General features: G+C 42.5%; 2 protein-coding genes across 6 annotated transcripts in view; both read left to right on the top strand.

Moving 5' to 3' along the window:
* Positions 1–8568, top strand: part of map3k22 (mitogen-activated protein kinase kinase kinase 22) — a 38576-nt gene extending 30008 nt beyond the window's left edge. For all 5 annotated transcript variants that reach the window (XM_005448869.4, XM_005448868.4, XM_005448871.4 and 2 more), the window contains 7 exons: positions 894–965; positions 1499–1651; positions 2836–2984; positions 3089–3220; positions 4193–4322; positions 5576–5753; positions 6397–8568. In XM_005448869.4, the coding sequence (XP_005448926.1) occupies positions 894–965; positions 1499–1651; positions 2836–2984; positions 3089–3220; positions 4193–4322; positions 5576–5753; positions 6397–6625 (1043 nt within the window). In that variant the 3' untranslated portion in view covers positions 6626–8568. The remainder of the gene's footprint in view (positions 1–893; positions 966–1498; positions 1652–2835; positions 2985–3088; positions 3221–4192; positions 4323–5575; positions 5754–6396) is intronic.
* A 1772-nt stretch (positions 8569–10340) lies between these two features.
* Positions 10341–15661, top strand: cry-dash (cryptochrome DASH). Its single transcript, XM_003439198.5, has 14 exons — positions 10341–10606; positions 11572–11744; positions 12176–12269; positions 12354–12484; positions 12578–12726; positions 12837–12925; positions 13029–13102; positions 13216–13305; positions 13397–13476; positions 13569–13628; positions 13732–13889; positions 14002–14121; positions 14311–14487; positions 15171–15661. Exons 1-14 carry the CDS (start codon positions 10544–10546, stop codon positions 15276–15278), a joined length of 1566 nt encoding a protein of 521 aa, XP_003439246.1. The 5' UTR covers positions 10341–10543; the 3' UTR covers positions 15279–15661.
* The last annotated feature ends 152 nt before the right edge of the window (positions 15662–15813 follow it).

Below are 15813 nucleotides of genomic sequence, written 5' to 3'. Positions count from 1 at the left end.
CAGAAGGCAGATCAAATGAAGCAGGATGAGAGATAAAGCCACACTAGCCCTCGTGAACAGAGAAGCTGCATTGGCTCTCTCAATCTGGCCATTTCTCTTTCCCCTTCCACCTCCCCCCCATGCTGTAAATGAAAAAAGGGAGTTCTGCACATTGTCTGTGCCGATGAGGGAACATCATACCGTAGCTGCAGCAGAACTTGAAGACCCACTTGGGTACGCAAGCACGTGCTTGCACACACACGCACCACCCTCCCAGATGTAAAGCTGTGTGGCCCTTCTGCTGAGGGCTACAGTATTTGTTTACCATTCCCTGTGAGTAGATTTTTCCTCTCCATCCCACTCTGCCAAACACAAAAAATAACTCCGGTATCCATGGGATACAGCCACAAAAACAGCATGAGGGGAGGCAGTCATCTGACAGAACAGCTGCTTTCAATTCCAAGTGGCTCCGCTCCTCTCCGTTTATTGTGTGTTTGCTGTGAGAGAGGGGGGGTGAGTGTCAGTGCTCTCATGCGTCAGCCACCCCCCCACACCCCGCCTTTAGTTACTGCTCCACTTCAGAGCTAATGCTAAGCTAGCACACGCAAGCTGCTTTCAGTTTCCGCATTGGCTGCAGGGAGGCAGCCCCGTTCAGCGTGCAAAGAGCCGCGTTCCATTCTGCTGCTTCACAGCTTGATTTGACACATCAGGGATGAGCAAAAAAGGGAATGCAGTGTCTGAGTGCACTTCCAAGCATTTAAACCACCATTATTAGACTTAAAAAGTGGATAAACACATAACTGTGAATCAAGAAGCATTGTTTCTGTAATTTGGGTGTAATGCGAGACTAATCGTCGAGGCTTGAATTATTTTGCTTGCTGACACCTCTCTCTGCCTCAATCCTCTCTTTTCAGGTCGTCATGGAAAAGGAGGGACTTTCCCACGCCAGTTCCAGTTGCCAAATCGCAGCAAGGATTACGGAGATAGTAAGAAACCAGCTTTGCTTGAACAATTACAACAGCGCTGTTACACAGAAATAACAACAGAACAAATGTCTAAAGAACAACACGGACACAGACCACTCTTTGTCCTGCAGTGTTTTCAGTCTCCTAACTTCAGATGCATATTTCTCACTTTTAAACAAGATATTTTGAAATATTATTCTCCTCTTTTAGAGAGTTTCTTTGCACCTCGTGGAGATTTATTACACGAACTGCTGGCTCGCTGTTTCAGGCAGCTGCTAGTAATTGCTTACTCAGAGGCTAACCTTGGCTAGCAGTGATTTACGTTTCCCTGCGGTGAACCCAAGCTTGTATAAAAACACAGCGCCCTGCTTCCTGTCTGAAGGGAAGTGGGATGGAGTGGCGAAAGGCACTCTGCTCTGGCTGGCCTCAAGTCTCGGCCAAGAGCAGACTTTGTGCACTGCACCTGTAAAGTTAACTGTGTGAAAACGGATTCACAATGCAATCAAGAGTAAAGTGTATGACAAGTCTGATTCTGTTCGTTTATGTGTTTTCAGGACGTAGGACACTTCCGCGGAGCTTCATGCCGCAGGAGAACCTTTTTCAGCTGGTTCCCTCCAGCCGCACTCGAAGCTATAATGGAGACAGCACGCTGCAGTACAGCGACCTGCGCTCACTGGGCAAAAGCTCCCAGCGAGGTACAGCCAAGTGTAAGTGAATCACTTGAAATCTTTTGAAACGGGGGAACATGTGCTCAACACTGTAAAATAATCTGTAATAGTTGTGTATTTGGCTCATGTGACCAATTGCCATCGATGACCTGAATATAAATACAAAAAATGGACACGGGCAATCCAACTGTTAGTGGACAGGTGCTGATCATTGTCTTGATTAAATATTAGGCATTTAGTCTTTGAAAACTAAGCAGCCACTTAAAAAAAAAATACTATACTTGCATTCTCATCGCATAAAACAGAGAAAAGCAGAAAATCCTCACAGCAGAGAGGCTGAAACTGGAGTATTTTAGTGTGAAAGTGACTGAAAAATGTGAGAAAAATAGCTTCCACATAATTATGTGTTGACTAAACTGTTGATTGTCACCTTTGCGGTGTTGTTCACTTCCACTTTGATCAGATGGTTCCTAATTTAAACAGAGGAATGACTGATTTCAATGATTCAAGGTAAAACTTTTGCAGTTCCACTATTTCAGGGTTATATCTTCCTTAAACAGATGCATTATAATGTATAATAGATATCAATGGGAGTAGACGTAATGTACAGTTGTCATACTGTATGTCATAGCAGGCAGAATTCCCCCCGCATCATCCAAATTAAGCCGTTTTACGGGCTCACTAATCACATCTGTCCTCATTTAGTCTATACATCCTGCCCAGAAACTGTCTTCATCATAATACCAAAGCTTGGCTCATAAGTCTGTGGTCGATGTGTCGGTCTCTAGTGTCCGTCTCACCCACGCGCAACCAAACAGTCTAACGCAGCCACAGAGAAGCCTGCTGGTTCCAAAACAAAGTCCCGGAGTCTGAGCCTGAGAACATGGGAGCTGCACAGATGAGCTTTCTAGGCTTTCACAGTTTGTGTGTCTGTCGGTGGGTTGCGGTTCCACTGCTTGACTGTGATATCTGGGGTTTCCCCAGTCTAAGAAGGGTCTGCAGTGGGAGTGATTTAACAAATTGCGGTGCGCTTAACGTCTGGTCTCGGTGAAGCTGATGTGTGATCGGTGGATTTTGACGTTTTTTTATTTTTTTGTTGTTTTTTTTTTTTAAACATGCTGTCAGATCAGTATATCACAGAGAAGCTGGCTGTCTTAGGAGGCTTAGCAAAAAAATTAATTACTGAGGGGGGGGTTTCATAGTCTGGCGTGTCATTTCTGCAGCACCTCGGGCGCCAGTCAACTGGAGACAGGGAAAGCTGCTGGGGCGAGGAGCGTTCGGGGAGGTCTACCTCTGCTACGATGCCGACACAGGCCGCGAGCTGGCCGCCAAGCAGGTGCCGTTTGATCCCGACTGTCAAGAAACCAGCAAGGTGAGGGGAAATATTTCAAAACTGTTTGGATTTGCATGAAGTTGATGGCATAAGATGGGTTTTTTTTAATAAATTGAAGACTTTAACTTTGTTTTTTTCTGCAGGAAGTGAATGCTCTGGAGTGTGAGATTCAGCTGCTGAAGAATCTGCGTCACGAGAGGATTGTGCAGTACTACGGCTGCCTTCGGGACCTCGACCAGAGAAAACTCACCATTTTCGTCGAGTTCATGCCCGGGGTGCGTATTCTGCGGGACATTTTAAGTCAATTTAATCACACTCGAGCAAGCCCTTAAATTTTGAAAGAACAATTAACGTCTGAGAATGTGCGCGCCGGACTTGGTTTGGCTGTAAAGATAGGTACTGAGACATTTTAACACAAACATTAAAATCAAACCCTTACCAGCCACATCTGCTAGAATCTATTTAGAAATGTCACCAGCTGTCAACAAACATGTCCTCCGCACGGTTGATGTCAGCAGAACAGCTCATTTTATGAGATCATATTCTCCCTAAATGAGCAACTTTAATGAGCTACTGTCGCCTGCGGACCCTGTCCCCGAGCCTGTTTTTAATATTTCCTGAGCTATTTTTTTTATTTCCCAGAGACGCTGAGTGTCTTAGTCACACATTGTCTGGAAATTGGAAATGTTTACGTTTCGCCAGAGTTGGCAGAAGCAAGACGGGAGGTGACAGAGCCAAGCTTTTGTGTGGCTGCGTGGCACGGCTTCACTGCTGCGCCTGACCGATAACACTTTAGTGGCCCGAGGGAGGGAGGGCCGTGTGTCCCTCGGAGAGACCCCGAGAGCTCCTAAGGTGTCCCGTTGACAGCTGAAAGTGAGGAGGCAGAGGTTTTGTTTTCACCGCGAGTCCAAGAGTGCGTCACAGGTGTTACAGGATCAGGTCTTAGCTCCTGCCGTGTCCCCAGGAGGAGCGGAAAACAGGAAATTGAAGGAAATGCAGCTCACTGGTGCAGTTTGGACTCAAAGTCAGTCAACAGACTTCTGTCAGCACGTTATACGCTTACATTCTTGGTTTTTGGCCTTGAGAATTGGCTTAGAGGCTGCTTTCACAAAAAACCACCAAACAAATTAGCTGGAACACCCACGTTTTCCAGAAAAATAACTGTATGTAGATTTGTCTCTAATTTCCCACGTGCGTGTCTGTCACATCCATTCATTCGCTCACAGGCTTTCTGTTTGTCTCTCTAGGGCTCGATAAAAGACCAGCTAAAAGCCTACGGAGCCCTGACGGAGAAGGTGACGAAGAGATACACCAGGCAGATCCTCCAAGGAGTCTCCTACCTGCACAGCAACATGATTGTACATCGGGACATCAAAGGTAAATGAAACGCAAGCTAGAAAAAAGGTCAAGGTTGGATTTTAATTGGATTTGTAACCGATAAACACTCACACTTGGAAATGCTTTCTTCAATGGGGTCCTATTGCAGTAGCTGCTGCAATAGGGGGGGTCAAAACTACAGATTCATTCATTTTGATTCGGGTTGACATTTCCTCATTTGGTCATTCGTCGTCTGCAGAACGTGCCTGGAAAAATGTGCTATTTTCAACTTCCCTTTGAGATATATTAGGCTTCATGCTGGTGAAACTGGCCGTTCTAAAAATGCTCAGCACCGGACGGAAAGGTTTTGGTTTGGCTGCCCACAGCTTTGGGAGTTACTGGGTCGTTAAGCGGCGGCCAAGAAAGAGGGGAATATACTGTCTGGTGGGGGAAAAAGATAGTCGGTCTCACAGGACCAGGCAGGGCTCTATGAAGAGCACATGTGGGTGTGATCTTTCCACTCAAAAAGGCTCTGCACGTGTAATATACGGTGTGCTCATCTCACCACAGAACATTTCTGTTTTTGCAGTAAAAAAAAAAGGGACTTAAGCTTGGCACCACACGCACGTCCACATTCACTCCGAACCAGCTGGAAGTTTCTCTGAATTTATTTGCAAAGGCTGGAATTATCAGAGAACCTGTCGTCCTACGTACAGGAAACGTGCAGGCAGTGGAAGAAGCAGCTCGGGGCAGTAAAAAGTAAAGGTTATAGTTTGAGCCTCCAAGTTTCTTCTTTTGCAGCCTGCCAGTTCTTTGGTGGGGGTGGAGGGTGAGTGGCGAGTGGTGCACATTAGTCACTGATCAAACAAGCGGCGTGGCTGAAGGAAATGGGATAGACAGAGCTACACTCGGAAAATTACTAAGATAGGAGGAGAAAGGGTGTTGAGGTTCCATGTGTCTCTTGTGGAGCAGACAGTTTATTTAGTATTTAATTTTCTGAACCCAACGAGGCTTTTTCCTCAGTGTGAGAAAAGTGAAAGAAAGATAAACTTCCCTGTTTGGCGTAGCTGACTAAGCGCAGGATTTGTATAAAGACTGCTGAAAGATATGCTTTTAAAAAATAAGTCTGCCAGTATTCAGTTACCCAAACAGTCAAGACCTTTCGCCTTCTTCCGTCAGCTTGAATTGCTGGCATCAGTCACTTTTTACCCAAAACAATAATTGCAACTCCAAATTGTCAGCGTCCCTTTGCGTCTGACAGCTCTCGGGAGAGTCCTGAATACTTTCAAGCTCGTTTTGTTTCGATCCACCAGGTGCTAACATCCTGAGAGACTCCTCGGGAAACGTGAAGCTGGGAGACTTTGGAGCCAGCAAACGTATCCAGACCATCTGCATGTCTGGTACAGGCATCAAGTCTGTCACTGGCACCCCCTACTGGATGAGCCCTGAAGTCATCAACGGGGAGGGATATGGGAGGAAAGCTGATGTGTGGTAAGGAAATTATTAGAAAGAACTGTATTGATTGAACAATATCAGATTGCTACTCTCGCTGTAAAAGCAAAAGCAATAAAATGACCTTGAGCAATAAATGATATTGTTATCAGTTGCTGTGTTATGCACTCTGTTTACTAATACTGTTGATATTTAACACACTAAGGCGTTGAAATTAGAAATACAGTCGAGTAATAAATGGAATAAATGAACAAACGGACACTTTTCAGTTACATGCTACTTCAGAAACTCACATAAATATGAACTTTAAATAAGGGCCGTATGTGCCGATAGATTAGAGCACTTTATACAATTTTTTTAAGAGAGCGCGCTTACTTACAGAGTTGATAAGAAGCCAGATATACTAATATATCACTGCATTGCCAAACAGTATTAACTTGTGTGTCTTCCATGTAGATTTGTGTGAGATTCAGCAGTTTTTGGGCCCATTGTTCTAGGGCGCAATTGGCTGCTCCAAGCTTTAGAGAAAGAATACAATACTGGAATAAGTTTGTTTGGATTTGGGCGAGTGTCAAAGGGTTAACTCTGGTATTTGACACAACAGTTGGAGGTGCAAGGTAGACAATAGACACAAGCCGAACTCCATTCAAATCATTTTTCCTGCTGTGCTGTTTTCCTTCAGGAGTGTCGCCTGCACCGTTGTTGAGATGTTGACCCAGAAACCCCCGTGGGCCGAGTACGAAGCCATGGCAGCCATTTTTAAGATCGCCACCCAGCCTACAAAGCCCACGCTTCCCGAGGGCGTGTCCGAGGCTTGCAGGGACTTCCTGCGACAGGTGTTTGTGGAGGAGAAGTGGAGGCCCACTGCAGACTTTCTGCTCAGCCACCCGTTCGTTCAGGGCAGCTTCTGAGCTCCTGTGGACCCCCTTCCCCTTCCCTGCCTGTGAGGCCTCCGTGGCCCCGGTGCATCCCCTCCTCTCCGGCCCGTCCCATCCCCAGGGCCCCCTCCCCTCGTCACCAAGCTCCAGGGCTCAGTACCACTCCCAACTTCCTGTTATCCACCACTAGTGTCTGCCTTGTCGAGACTCCTGCATCCTACTTGCTCCACCTGGACTATTCCCTGAGAGGGAAGGGTGACTGCTGTCAAGACCTCCAGAGTCCTCTGAGGTTTTGCATGGTGTTCCCTCAGGAGGGCACTAACAAGAAGGCAGTCTCACAAGCTCCAGACTGCTGTCCTTTTAACAAGCGCAGGAAGAGTGACCAAGGTTAGAGCAAAGTGTCGCGTCTCAACCTTTAGGTCTCACTTTACACCCACTTACTGCTGCAGGACAGCGTCTCGGGATCGAGGAGACGTAATTGTGATTACATTGATCACATGTGACCGTACTGTAAGTTTCTCATCAGCCTAAAGAAAGCTGTGGGTAGAATTAAGATGGTAAAATATTTTTCTATGATGCATATAAAGTCATCCTAGCAGATGAGATGTCTATTGTCATTCTAGAAAAACAAAATGTAAATGTATTTTTTGCCAACGCCTTACAATAAGAATTTGTAAGTAAGAATGTCTTTTATAACGTCTGCGAGGGTCACCAGTGCCCTGCCTTCATAAGCACTCACAAAAACAACCCCATTTTAGGAAGGATTGTCAATGTTGCACTTTTTGATATCATGCATTGAAACATTTCCGACGTGCAGGATAATCAGACGAGGAGCTATTTTTCTATTTGATGCATTTTTTTTTTTATACATTATTGCGAATTGTGTTCCAGTGTAAAAGAAGAAAAATAAGAACCAAACTATTTTTGTGCATTCGTGTGCAATGTCTCTTAAGCAATACCAACACTACTGTTGTCATTCCATCCTCCCATGCAGCGAGCCTTGTTCCATTCAGAAGTGGCCAAAGAAACGTTGCAGAGACTGAAACCTTTCAATAACTTTTAGAAAATGTGCAGTATTAGTCATGGCTGACTTTTTTGCCACCTCAGAGCCCCATATAGCCTTTCCTGTGTTATGGCAGCTTTGTGCACAGTACACTGCACAGACCAAATCGGATGCATTAACGTCACGTTTTGTTTTTTTTAAAGATTGTGAAATTAGACCGAAGGAAGCGTCTTGTTTATATTTTTGCTGTAACTTCACCCCATGCCTTTATTTAGCTTTCCACGCCATCTCGAATGGGTCTCTTAATGACTTTGACGGCACACCGAGGTCTCTGTGACGTCAAGTGAGGCGGAGCCTATTATTACAAGTTGCCAAAAAAACCAAAACATTGAGTTGGAAGGATGGAGCAGAATGATGTGTTCTTTAAAGTGGAGATGAAATGAAACTTTAACTGTGGGGTGGGGGATCGATGTCGGAGGTGTCGTGACTTGCTGTAACACACAGGCACTTAAAAGAATGATGATCCAATCTTTTTAACCCTTCTTAGTGCCTTACCTGAGTCTGCTTGCAAACACAAATGTTCACTGCCAAAGCAGAGAGCTTCCTTGTAAGGCGAGCAGCTGTTTAGTAGAAAGCACACGCAGGATTTGCTGAAAATCTTTTATATGGAAAAACCAACAAAAGATTATACTGTACATACATATTGTTCTGCACTTTTGTATGAAATTTCTTTTTACATTATAAACAAAATCTATTTGAAATAGCTACGTTATACAGTAGATTGTACTGTGATTTAGACAGGAGAATGAATGGTTGCCTCTTTTAAGAGAAGGTAGGCAGGATGAACAGACTGGGAGGCTTTCGAATGGGACGGAGTTTGTTTGGTCTGAATGACAAAGCCTTGAAACATGAAATGTATCAAGTCATTGAACTTTTGTACATTTAACTTAATAAATTGAAGGTCTTAAGACTGTTTCAGAATGGTTTTTTTTATAATTTTGCAAATTGAATTAAAAGTCTGACTTTTTTGCCACATTTTTTTCCATTAATGTATGTATTTATAGTTGTGATCTCGCCATTGATAGATGGATGGTTGAATGCTGAAATTGATATCTTCTTTTGGACTCTACCAACAACTTTCTTATTGGGTATATGATTATGCAGCTGTAGCTCCATGGTGGGAGTCTCCTGTTTCACCACATCCCAAAGGCGCTCTATTGGATTGCGATGTGGTGATTGTGGAGGCCATTTGGGTACAGTGAACTCATTGTCATGTTCAAGAAACCAGGATGAGATGATCTGAGGTTTGTGACATGGCTGCTTCCAACAGGATAACACACCATCAGAAGATGAGTACACTGTGGTCATAAAGGCATGGACATGGTCAGCAGTAATACTCTGTGGTATCTAAACAATGCTCAAAAAGGCCAAAAGTGTACCAAAAAATCCCCCACACCATTACACCACAACTGCCCTTAACTGCTGGGCAGGTTCGATCCATGCTTTCATGCTGTTTACACCAAATTGTGACCCTGTCATCAAAATATCAACAGAAATTGAGGCACATAAGACCAAGCAACATTTTTCTAATCTACTGTTCGGTTTCAGTGAACCTGTGTGAACTGCAGGTTCAATTTGCTGTTCTTTTTTGTCAAGAGTAGCACTCGGCATGGTCTTCCATAACTGTAAACAGAGATGGTTGTGTGGAAAAATCCCAGTAGATTAGCAGTTTCTGAAATACTCAGACCAGCCTGTCGGGCACCAACAACCACGCCACAGCCTTTCTTCCCCATTCTGATGCTCAGTTTGAACTCCTGCAGGTCTTCTTGACCATCCTTAAATGAATAACAGCCACATAGCTGATTAGATGTTTCCATTCCAAGCAGCTGGACAGGAATAAAGTGGCCATGAGTGTGCATTTTATTTCACCCACTTAATTCTTTTCTATTTAGATCACGGGTTCTCAAATTTTTCCAAACCACTTACAAAGAAGAAGAAAATTCTCCATGGATCCCTTCATAATCGTAACTTTAAGGGTATTACGCTTATTACTATTTGTGTTGTTTACATATGTATTCTTACTGGGCACATGTGATGTGATCTATCGAAGTCAAAAGTTTCTTTTGGCACCAAGATAAAGTGGATGGGAGTAAAGGACACAGCGTGATTGTTTCTGTAATAAATGATTTCCAGCTGTTGATATGTACTTTTATATATTACAGAACAGCTTTATAAATTATTTTGTGGACCCCTTGGCTATGGGTGTAGACACCTGGGGGTTTTGCGCTTTCATTTGCGAGAGGCTCAGTTAAATGACTGAACCTTTTCTACGTTTATATTATTTTGTTGTTTTTATATGTCAGTCTAACTGAATAATAGTTTATGGTTATAACAGACACATCCCTATTACACGGTAACTCTGTTTTAAAGGAAAAATAGACGTAATTTAAAATTTTATATACATATATATATATATATATATATATATATATATATATAATTTATTGATGGCCTTCTTACTTTTTATCAATAAAGACTCAATAAAATAGAAGCTTTTCTTCAAATCTGACCATAGGACCATATTTTCATAAAACGGTATAAGAAAAGGCAACACACACTACTTAGTTATCCAAAGAAAATACGAAATATGATTTATTTTTATTTTTTTAAAGTCAGTATAAAGCCTAATTTGAAAATTACACAATATAAATAGTTAGATAATTTTGACTAAAAACGATTAACACCAACACTGTCGGAGCAGCTGTTAGAAAACCACCTTACAAAACCTGCTGTTTTGTAACGTCGTGTCTGAAAACGTGACTGCCAGAGAGGAGCCGCCGAAGAGACAACTGCGGCTAACCCGGGAGGTACAACTCTCTGGCACCGAGGTCTCTCTTCCTCAGTGCTTTAAACAAGACTATTGCTGCTGTAGTGGAAACAAAGCAAACATGTCTTCCTCCCGTACAGTAATATGTTTGCTAAGAAACGACTTGCGTCTCCACGACAACGAGGTAAGAACATGAGTTTGTAGAAAAAAGTGCGACGTTGTTAAACTTAAATGTTTTTAAAAAAGATGATTACTTCGCATGTTAAGGCTTTGTTTATTTGACGACATTAAAGAAATTGTTTAAATATATTAACGTCGACATTAAAACTACAGTAACTCCAATATTGCCTGCAGGCACGTTACAGCGATATTACTACCGGTACAAGACCTCCAGAATAAAAGCATGTTCCCCAAAGCTAATGATTACACACTTTTAATTTTTAAACTGGACTGCTTTTTAACCCCTATCCTGTTTTAAGTATCTAACACGTATCGAAGGTTATTTTCGCAGCTGCAAAAATTGCATAAATAAATCAAAATTTCGAGTTAGTATCTTGACTTGATAGCTTAAAATTTCGAGTTACGTATCTCGAAACTTCGACTTACTCGAAAGTAAATTCCAAATTTGGACTTATCTCTGCCTGGCATTTTCCCCCGGTGGAGGAAACAAGCTTCCACAAACTTGTGACATCTCGTTACAATTTTTAAAAGAAAAAATTGAAATATATATATATATATATATATATATATATGTGTGTGTGTGTATATATATATAAAAACAGAACCAAGAAAACAAAACAAAAGACCAAGGAGCATGCTTGCTAACTTTCAGGGAATTTTAAATATTAAAGTCAATTTTCGTTTATTAAGGGTTTTTTTCCCCCCCCACAAAGTAGCCATATCTAGGGTGGTACTGAGTGGTTAAATGCACAGCAACTTAAGAAAGCAACAGCAAATAGAAAAACACTGCAAAAGCACAAAAAATGTATTTATTTAACACAATTCAGTGAGTCACATACTCTACTTGGAGGACAGAAACAAGCCCACCTCTACCATCCATATCAATAGTAAAATGTGTTTCTATCATAAAATCAAATGTGCTGTTTCATGTAATTGCTGCAGTATGTTTATTGTATGCTCGATATGCAGCTTTTCCACTGGGCCCAAAGAAACGCTGAACACATAGTCCCGCTGTACTGCTTCGACCCCACACACTATGTGGGCACTTACAACTACAGCTTACCAAAGACTGGGCCTTTCCGTCTGCGCTTCTTACTGGAGGGTATCAGAGACCTCAGAAACACACTGATCAACAAAGGCAGGTAATAAAACTATCACTCATGAGATTGTTCTTTTTTCTTTACCTAACCCCACTGTCCAGTTTCGCCTTTGCTACACCGTCGCTAACTCACAGTCTCTATGAAAGGTTTATAAGAGATAAGTTTACTTTTGTATTATGTTATTGTTAACTCAGTGAAGACACTGGCCTTGGCTTTCTAGGATTGAATTGATATGAGTAACAGGATCAGGACGCACCTGGACTTACAGCGGTTTATGTTTATATTAGCATTGCTTCTGCACACACTGTTCCCATCACTTTTTCCTGTCAACTAGCACTCTACCCAGGATGCAGCTTGCCTGGCATGGAATGAGGCTTATATATGTGTGTCTCTGTGTTTATTTTGTGTGTGTGTGTGTTTGTGTGTGTGTGTGTGTGTGTGTGTGTGTGTGTGTGTGTGTGTGTGTTTGACAGCAATCTCGTGGTGAGACGGGGTAAGCCAGAGGAGGTAGTTGCAGACCTCATCAGGCAACTGGGCTCTGTCAGTAGTGTGGCTTTCCACGAAGAGGTGCTCTCTCATATTACAGATAACAGCAAAAATGCTGTCTGGTGATTGGAGCGTGGTTTTCACCTTCATGTGTTTTTTCTACAGGTTACCTCAGAAGAGCTGAATGTGGAGAAAAGGGTAAAAGATGTGTGTGCACAGATGAAGGTCAAAGTTCATACCTGCTGGGGCTCTACACTGTACCACAGAGATGATCTTCCATTCCCCCACATGTCCAGGTGTGAAAGCAGATACAGAGAGGAAGCTACCCTTTTTGTGAAAGATACACTGCAGGTTAAGAAGTGCCTTGTAATATTTCCCTCTGTTTTAAGGCTTCCCGATGTGTACACTCAGTTCAGAAAGGCAGTGGAGAGTGAGGGGAGGGTGAGGCCGGTCTTCTCAACCCCAGAGAAGCTAAATCCCCTTCCCCCAGGCCTCGAGGAAGGAGCCATTCCTACAGCAGAGGACCTGCAACAGACAGGTGAACAATCCACCAAGACAAATGTCCGCGCATTTATACTATGTATTTATGATTCAGGATGTTTATTATGTCTAAAGAAGCCTAATGCTGAAACGCTTTTCCCCTTCCAGAGCCTGTGACTGATCCTCGCTCAGCCTTCCCCTGCGGCGGTGGGGAGAGTCAGGCCCTGGCCAGACTTAAACACTATTTCTGGGACACTGTGAGTGCAACATGTGTTTTACATGAGCTGCTGTTTAGAAAGCTGTGGAGAAAAAAAATCCCAGATGATCTATTAAAGATCCTCCATGATGTCTGTTTTGAAGGATGCAGTTGCAACCTACAAAGAGACTCGTAACGGTTTAATCGGTGTGGATTATTCCACCAAGTTTTCACCTTGGTGAGTACAAATGTATCACTGCCGCTCTGCTCCACTTTGCTACACGGAGTTTAATATTTCATTGAAGTAATTCCTGTAATTCTGTCTAATGGTGCGGCTTTGGTATTCTGCAGGCTGGCAATGGGTTGCATTTCACCCAGGTATATTTATCATCAGATCAAGCAGTACGAGAAGGAGCGGACAGCTAATCAGAGCACATATTGGTGAGCACACAGGCTGGTGATATATATGAAAATCTATATTTGTCATATTTTATTTCTTCCCTATCTGATGAGCTTCCCTGCTGTCCTACAGGGTCATTTTTGAGCTTTTGTGGAGGGACTACTTCAGGTTTGTGAGTGTGAAGTACGGAAATAGGATTTTTCAGGTCAAAGGTACAGGAAGCTGATGTTTTTATGTTACTTGTATTATTATTGTTGTTGTCTGCAGTAAAGGTATATTTCATGTTACTGTGACTTCAACTCAGGACTTCAAGACAAATCTGTGCCATGGAAAAAGGACATGAAGCTATTTGATGCATGGAAAGGTTTGTGCTCTTCACTCATCCTGCATGAAATATTCTTTGAACTGAAACAGTACGTATAGTATATGAATATAAAGGTGGATTTATGTGCAACTGGAACTTACAGAGGGACGCACCGGAGTGCCTTTCGTTGACGCCAACATGAGGGAGTTGGCAGCGACTGGCTTTATGTCCAACAGGGGGCGTCAAAATGTTGCTAGCTTCCTCACAAAGGATCTGGGCCTTGACTGGAGGATGGGAGCTGAGTGGTTTGAGTCCCTTCTGGTAAGCAGTAGTTGTTTATTATCTTTATACATTATTTCAAAGCTTAGTTGTTTAAGAATATAATGTTCAGATGTTAATACAAAACTCATCTTTTTAAATGTTCCCTCCAAAGATCGACCACGATGTCTGCAGCAATTATGGCAACTGGCTATACAGCGCTGGGATTGGAAATGACCCCAGAGAGAACAGGAAGTTCAACATGATCAAACAAGGCCTCGACTATGACAATAATGTTCGTTTGACGAAATAAAAACCGTTTCATTTCCTTTTGACATTTGTCTAAAACTTCACCTTTTGCGCTTCAAGACAAAACTGCTGAGTCACCTGTTGTGCAGGCTTTGCTGCTTTATTATTGAGATTAAAAATAGGACAAAATGTGAGGAAATCAGTTCTGACTCATCGGTTTGCGTTTGTCTTTCAGGGAGATTACGTCCGGGGGTGGGTTCCAGAGTTGCAGAATATCAGAGGAGGTGATGTGCACACACCCTGGGCACTCAGCACCGCTGTGCTGGCCCACGCTCATGTGACCCTCGGCGACACCTATCCCGCTCCCATCGTCACGGCACCTGAATGGAGCAGACACGTTAACAAGAAAGCGGTGGGTGTCTGGGGGAAGGGAAGTAGCTAGTGTGATTGTGTAGTGCTGCTATATTAGTGTTTAACCCATAACTGCTGCAAATAAAAGCGCTTGGATATAAATAGACTTACTCCACTATTGTTTGTACATTCTAGTTTAAGTATTTCAACTAAATTTTATTTAGTACTTCTAATCTGCTACAGCTCTAAGGCCTATATTGGGCTTTTACCCCACTAGATGTATCTACTATATTACTAGATGTTACTCTTCAGCTTTATCTAAACTTAAATTAAACTTTTCCATAAATAATAACATACACTTATATCTCAGTAAATAGAAACTTGTCTGCTGCTCCAGTCTATTTGGGGCCCCTTGTCACATTGTTACCAGTTCCGCAACAAGAGAAACACTTCCCCTTAAAGTGCTTCATTTATTAAAATCAGAAGAGGTCGACACTTCCATTGTATTTTTTTAGAAAATAAAAAAATGTTAATAGAATTTGTGACATAACATTGTTTTTGTGTTTTTTCTACCCAGTGAAATATCTTGCCATCCCAGAGATGTATTTGAAAACAAATTTCTACATTTCCTTCCTTATTTTATTTTTAATTGTGTGTAAATAATGACATTTTTACATCACTGTTACCTCACTATTTTCGTTTATACAGTTTTAAAAAAAAGAAGTTTATCCTTTCTTTCTTTAGGGTGGCACAGGACCTTCACCAAGAGGAAAGAAAGGCCCATCTCACACCCCCAAACAGCATCGGGACAGAGGCATCGACTTCTACTTCTCCAGAAGCAAGAACCTGTGAATACCTGGACGCTTCACTGATTTAATCTTGAACCGTTTCCATGAAAATCTGTCTGGCACATTGATGTATTGATTCAGGGAAGCTGAAGAATGAGGATTTGAGGAAGCACACGTTACGGTGCTTTAACTTCACTGATCAGGCCATCGGTTCTGTAGAAAATTGCAACATCGAGGGCCTTCGCTGCGTTTCCGGCTATGCAGCGACTGTGAAAAACCACAGTGTGGTTTTGTTATGATTCCGAATCACCTGTAATGACCTAAGATCATGTTTTGAACAGATTACTGTTACTTTGTTCTTGCAGGTTTTCTGTGCAGTTTATACTTTGTTTTTGCTTTATGTGTGATGGTTACAAAACGGCTATATTAAAGTTGCTATCTGGTGCACTAAATCTTGACCTCCATTTATCAGAGCAAGGAAGTCAGTCCGTTCTTTCTGAGCAGCTATGAATACAGATGAGAGTAAACGGGAACAGAAAACGTGCATGTCTATTTATTTTTTGTGCAGCTCGCTCCGGTGAGAACTTTCAGTCATCCTT

The sequence above is a fragment of the Oreochromis niloticus genome, linkage group LG9 (assembly GCF_001858045.2).
Source record: "Oreochromis niloticus isolate F11D_XX linkage group LG9, O_niloticus_UMD_NMBU, whole genome shotgun sequence".
Classification (NCBI taxonomy): Eukaryota; Metazoa; Chordata; class Actinopteri; order Cichliformes; family Cichlidae; genus Oreochromis; species Oreochromis niloticus.
Note: the sequence above shows the minus strand (reverse complement) of the source record. Positions and strands in the feature narration are given on the sequence as shown.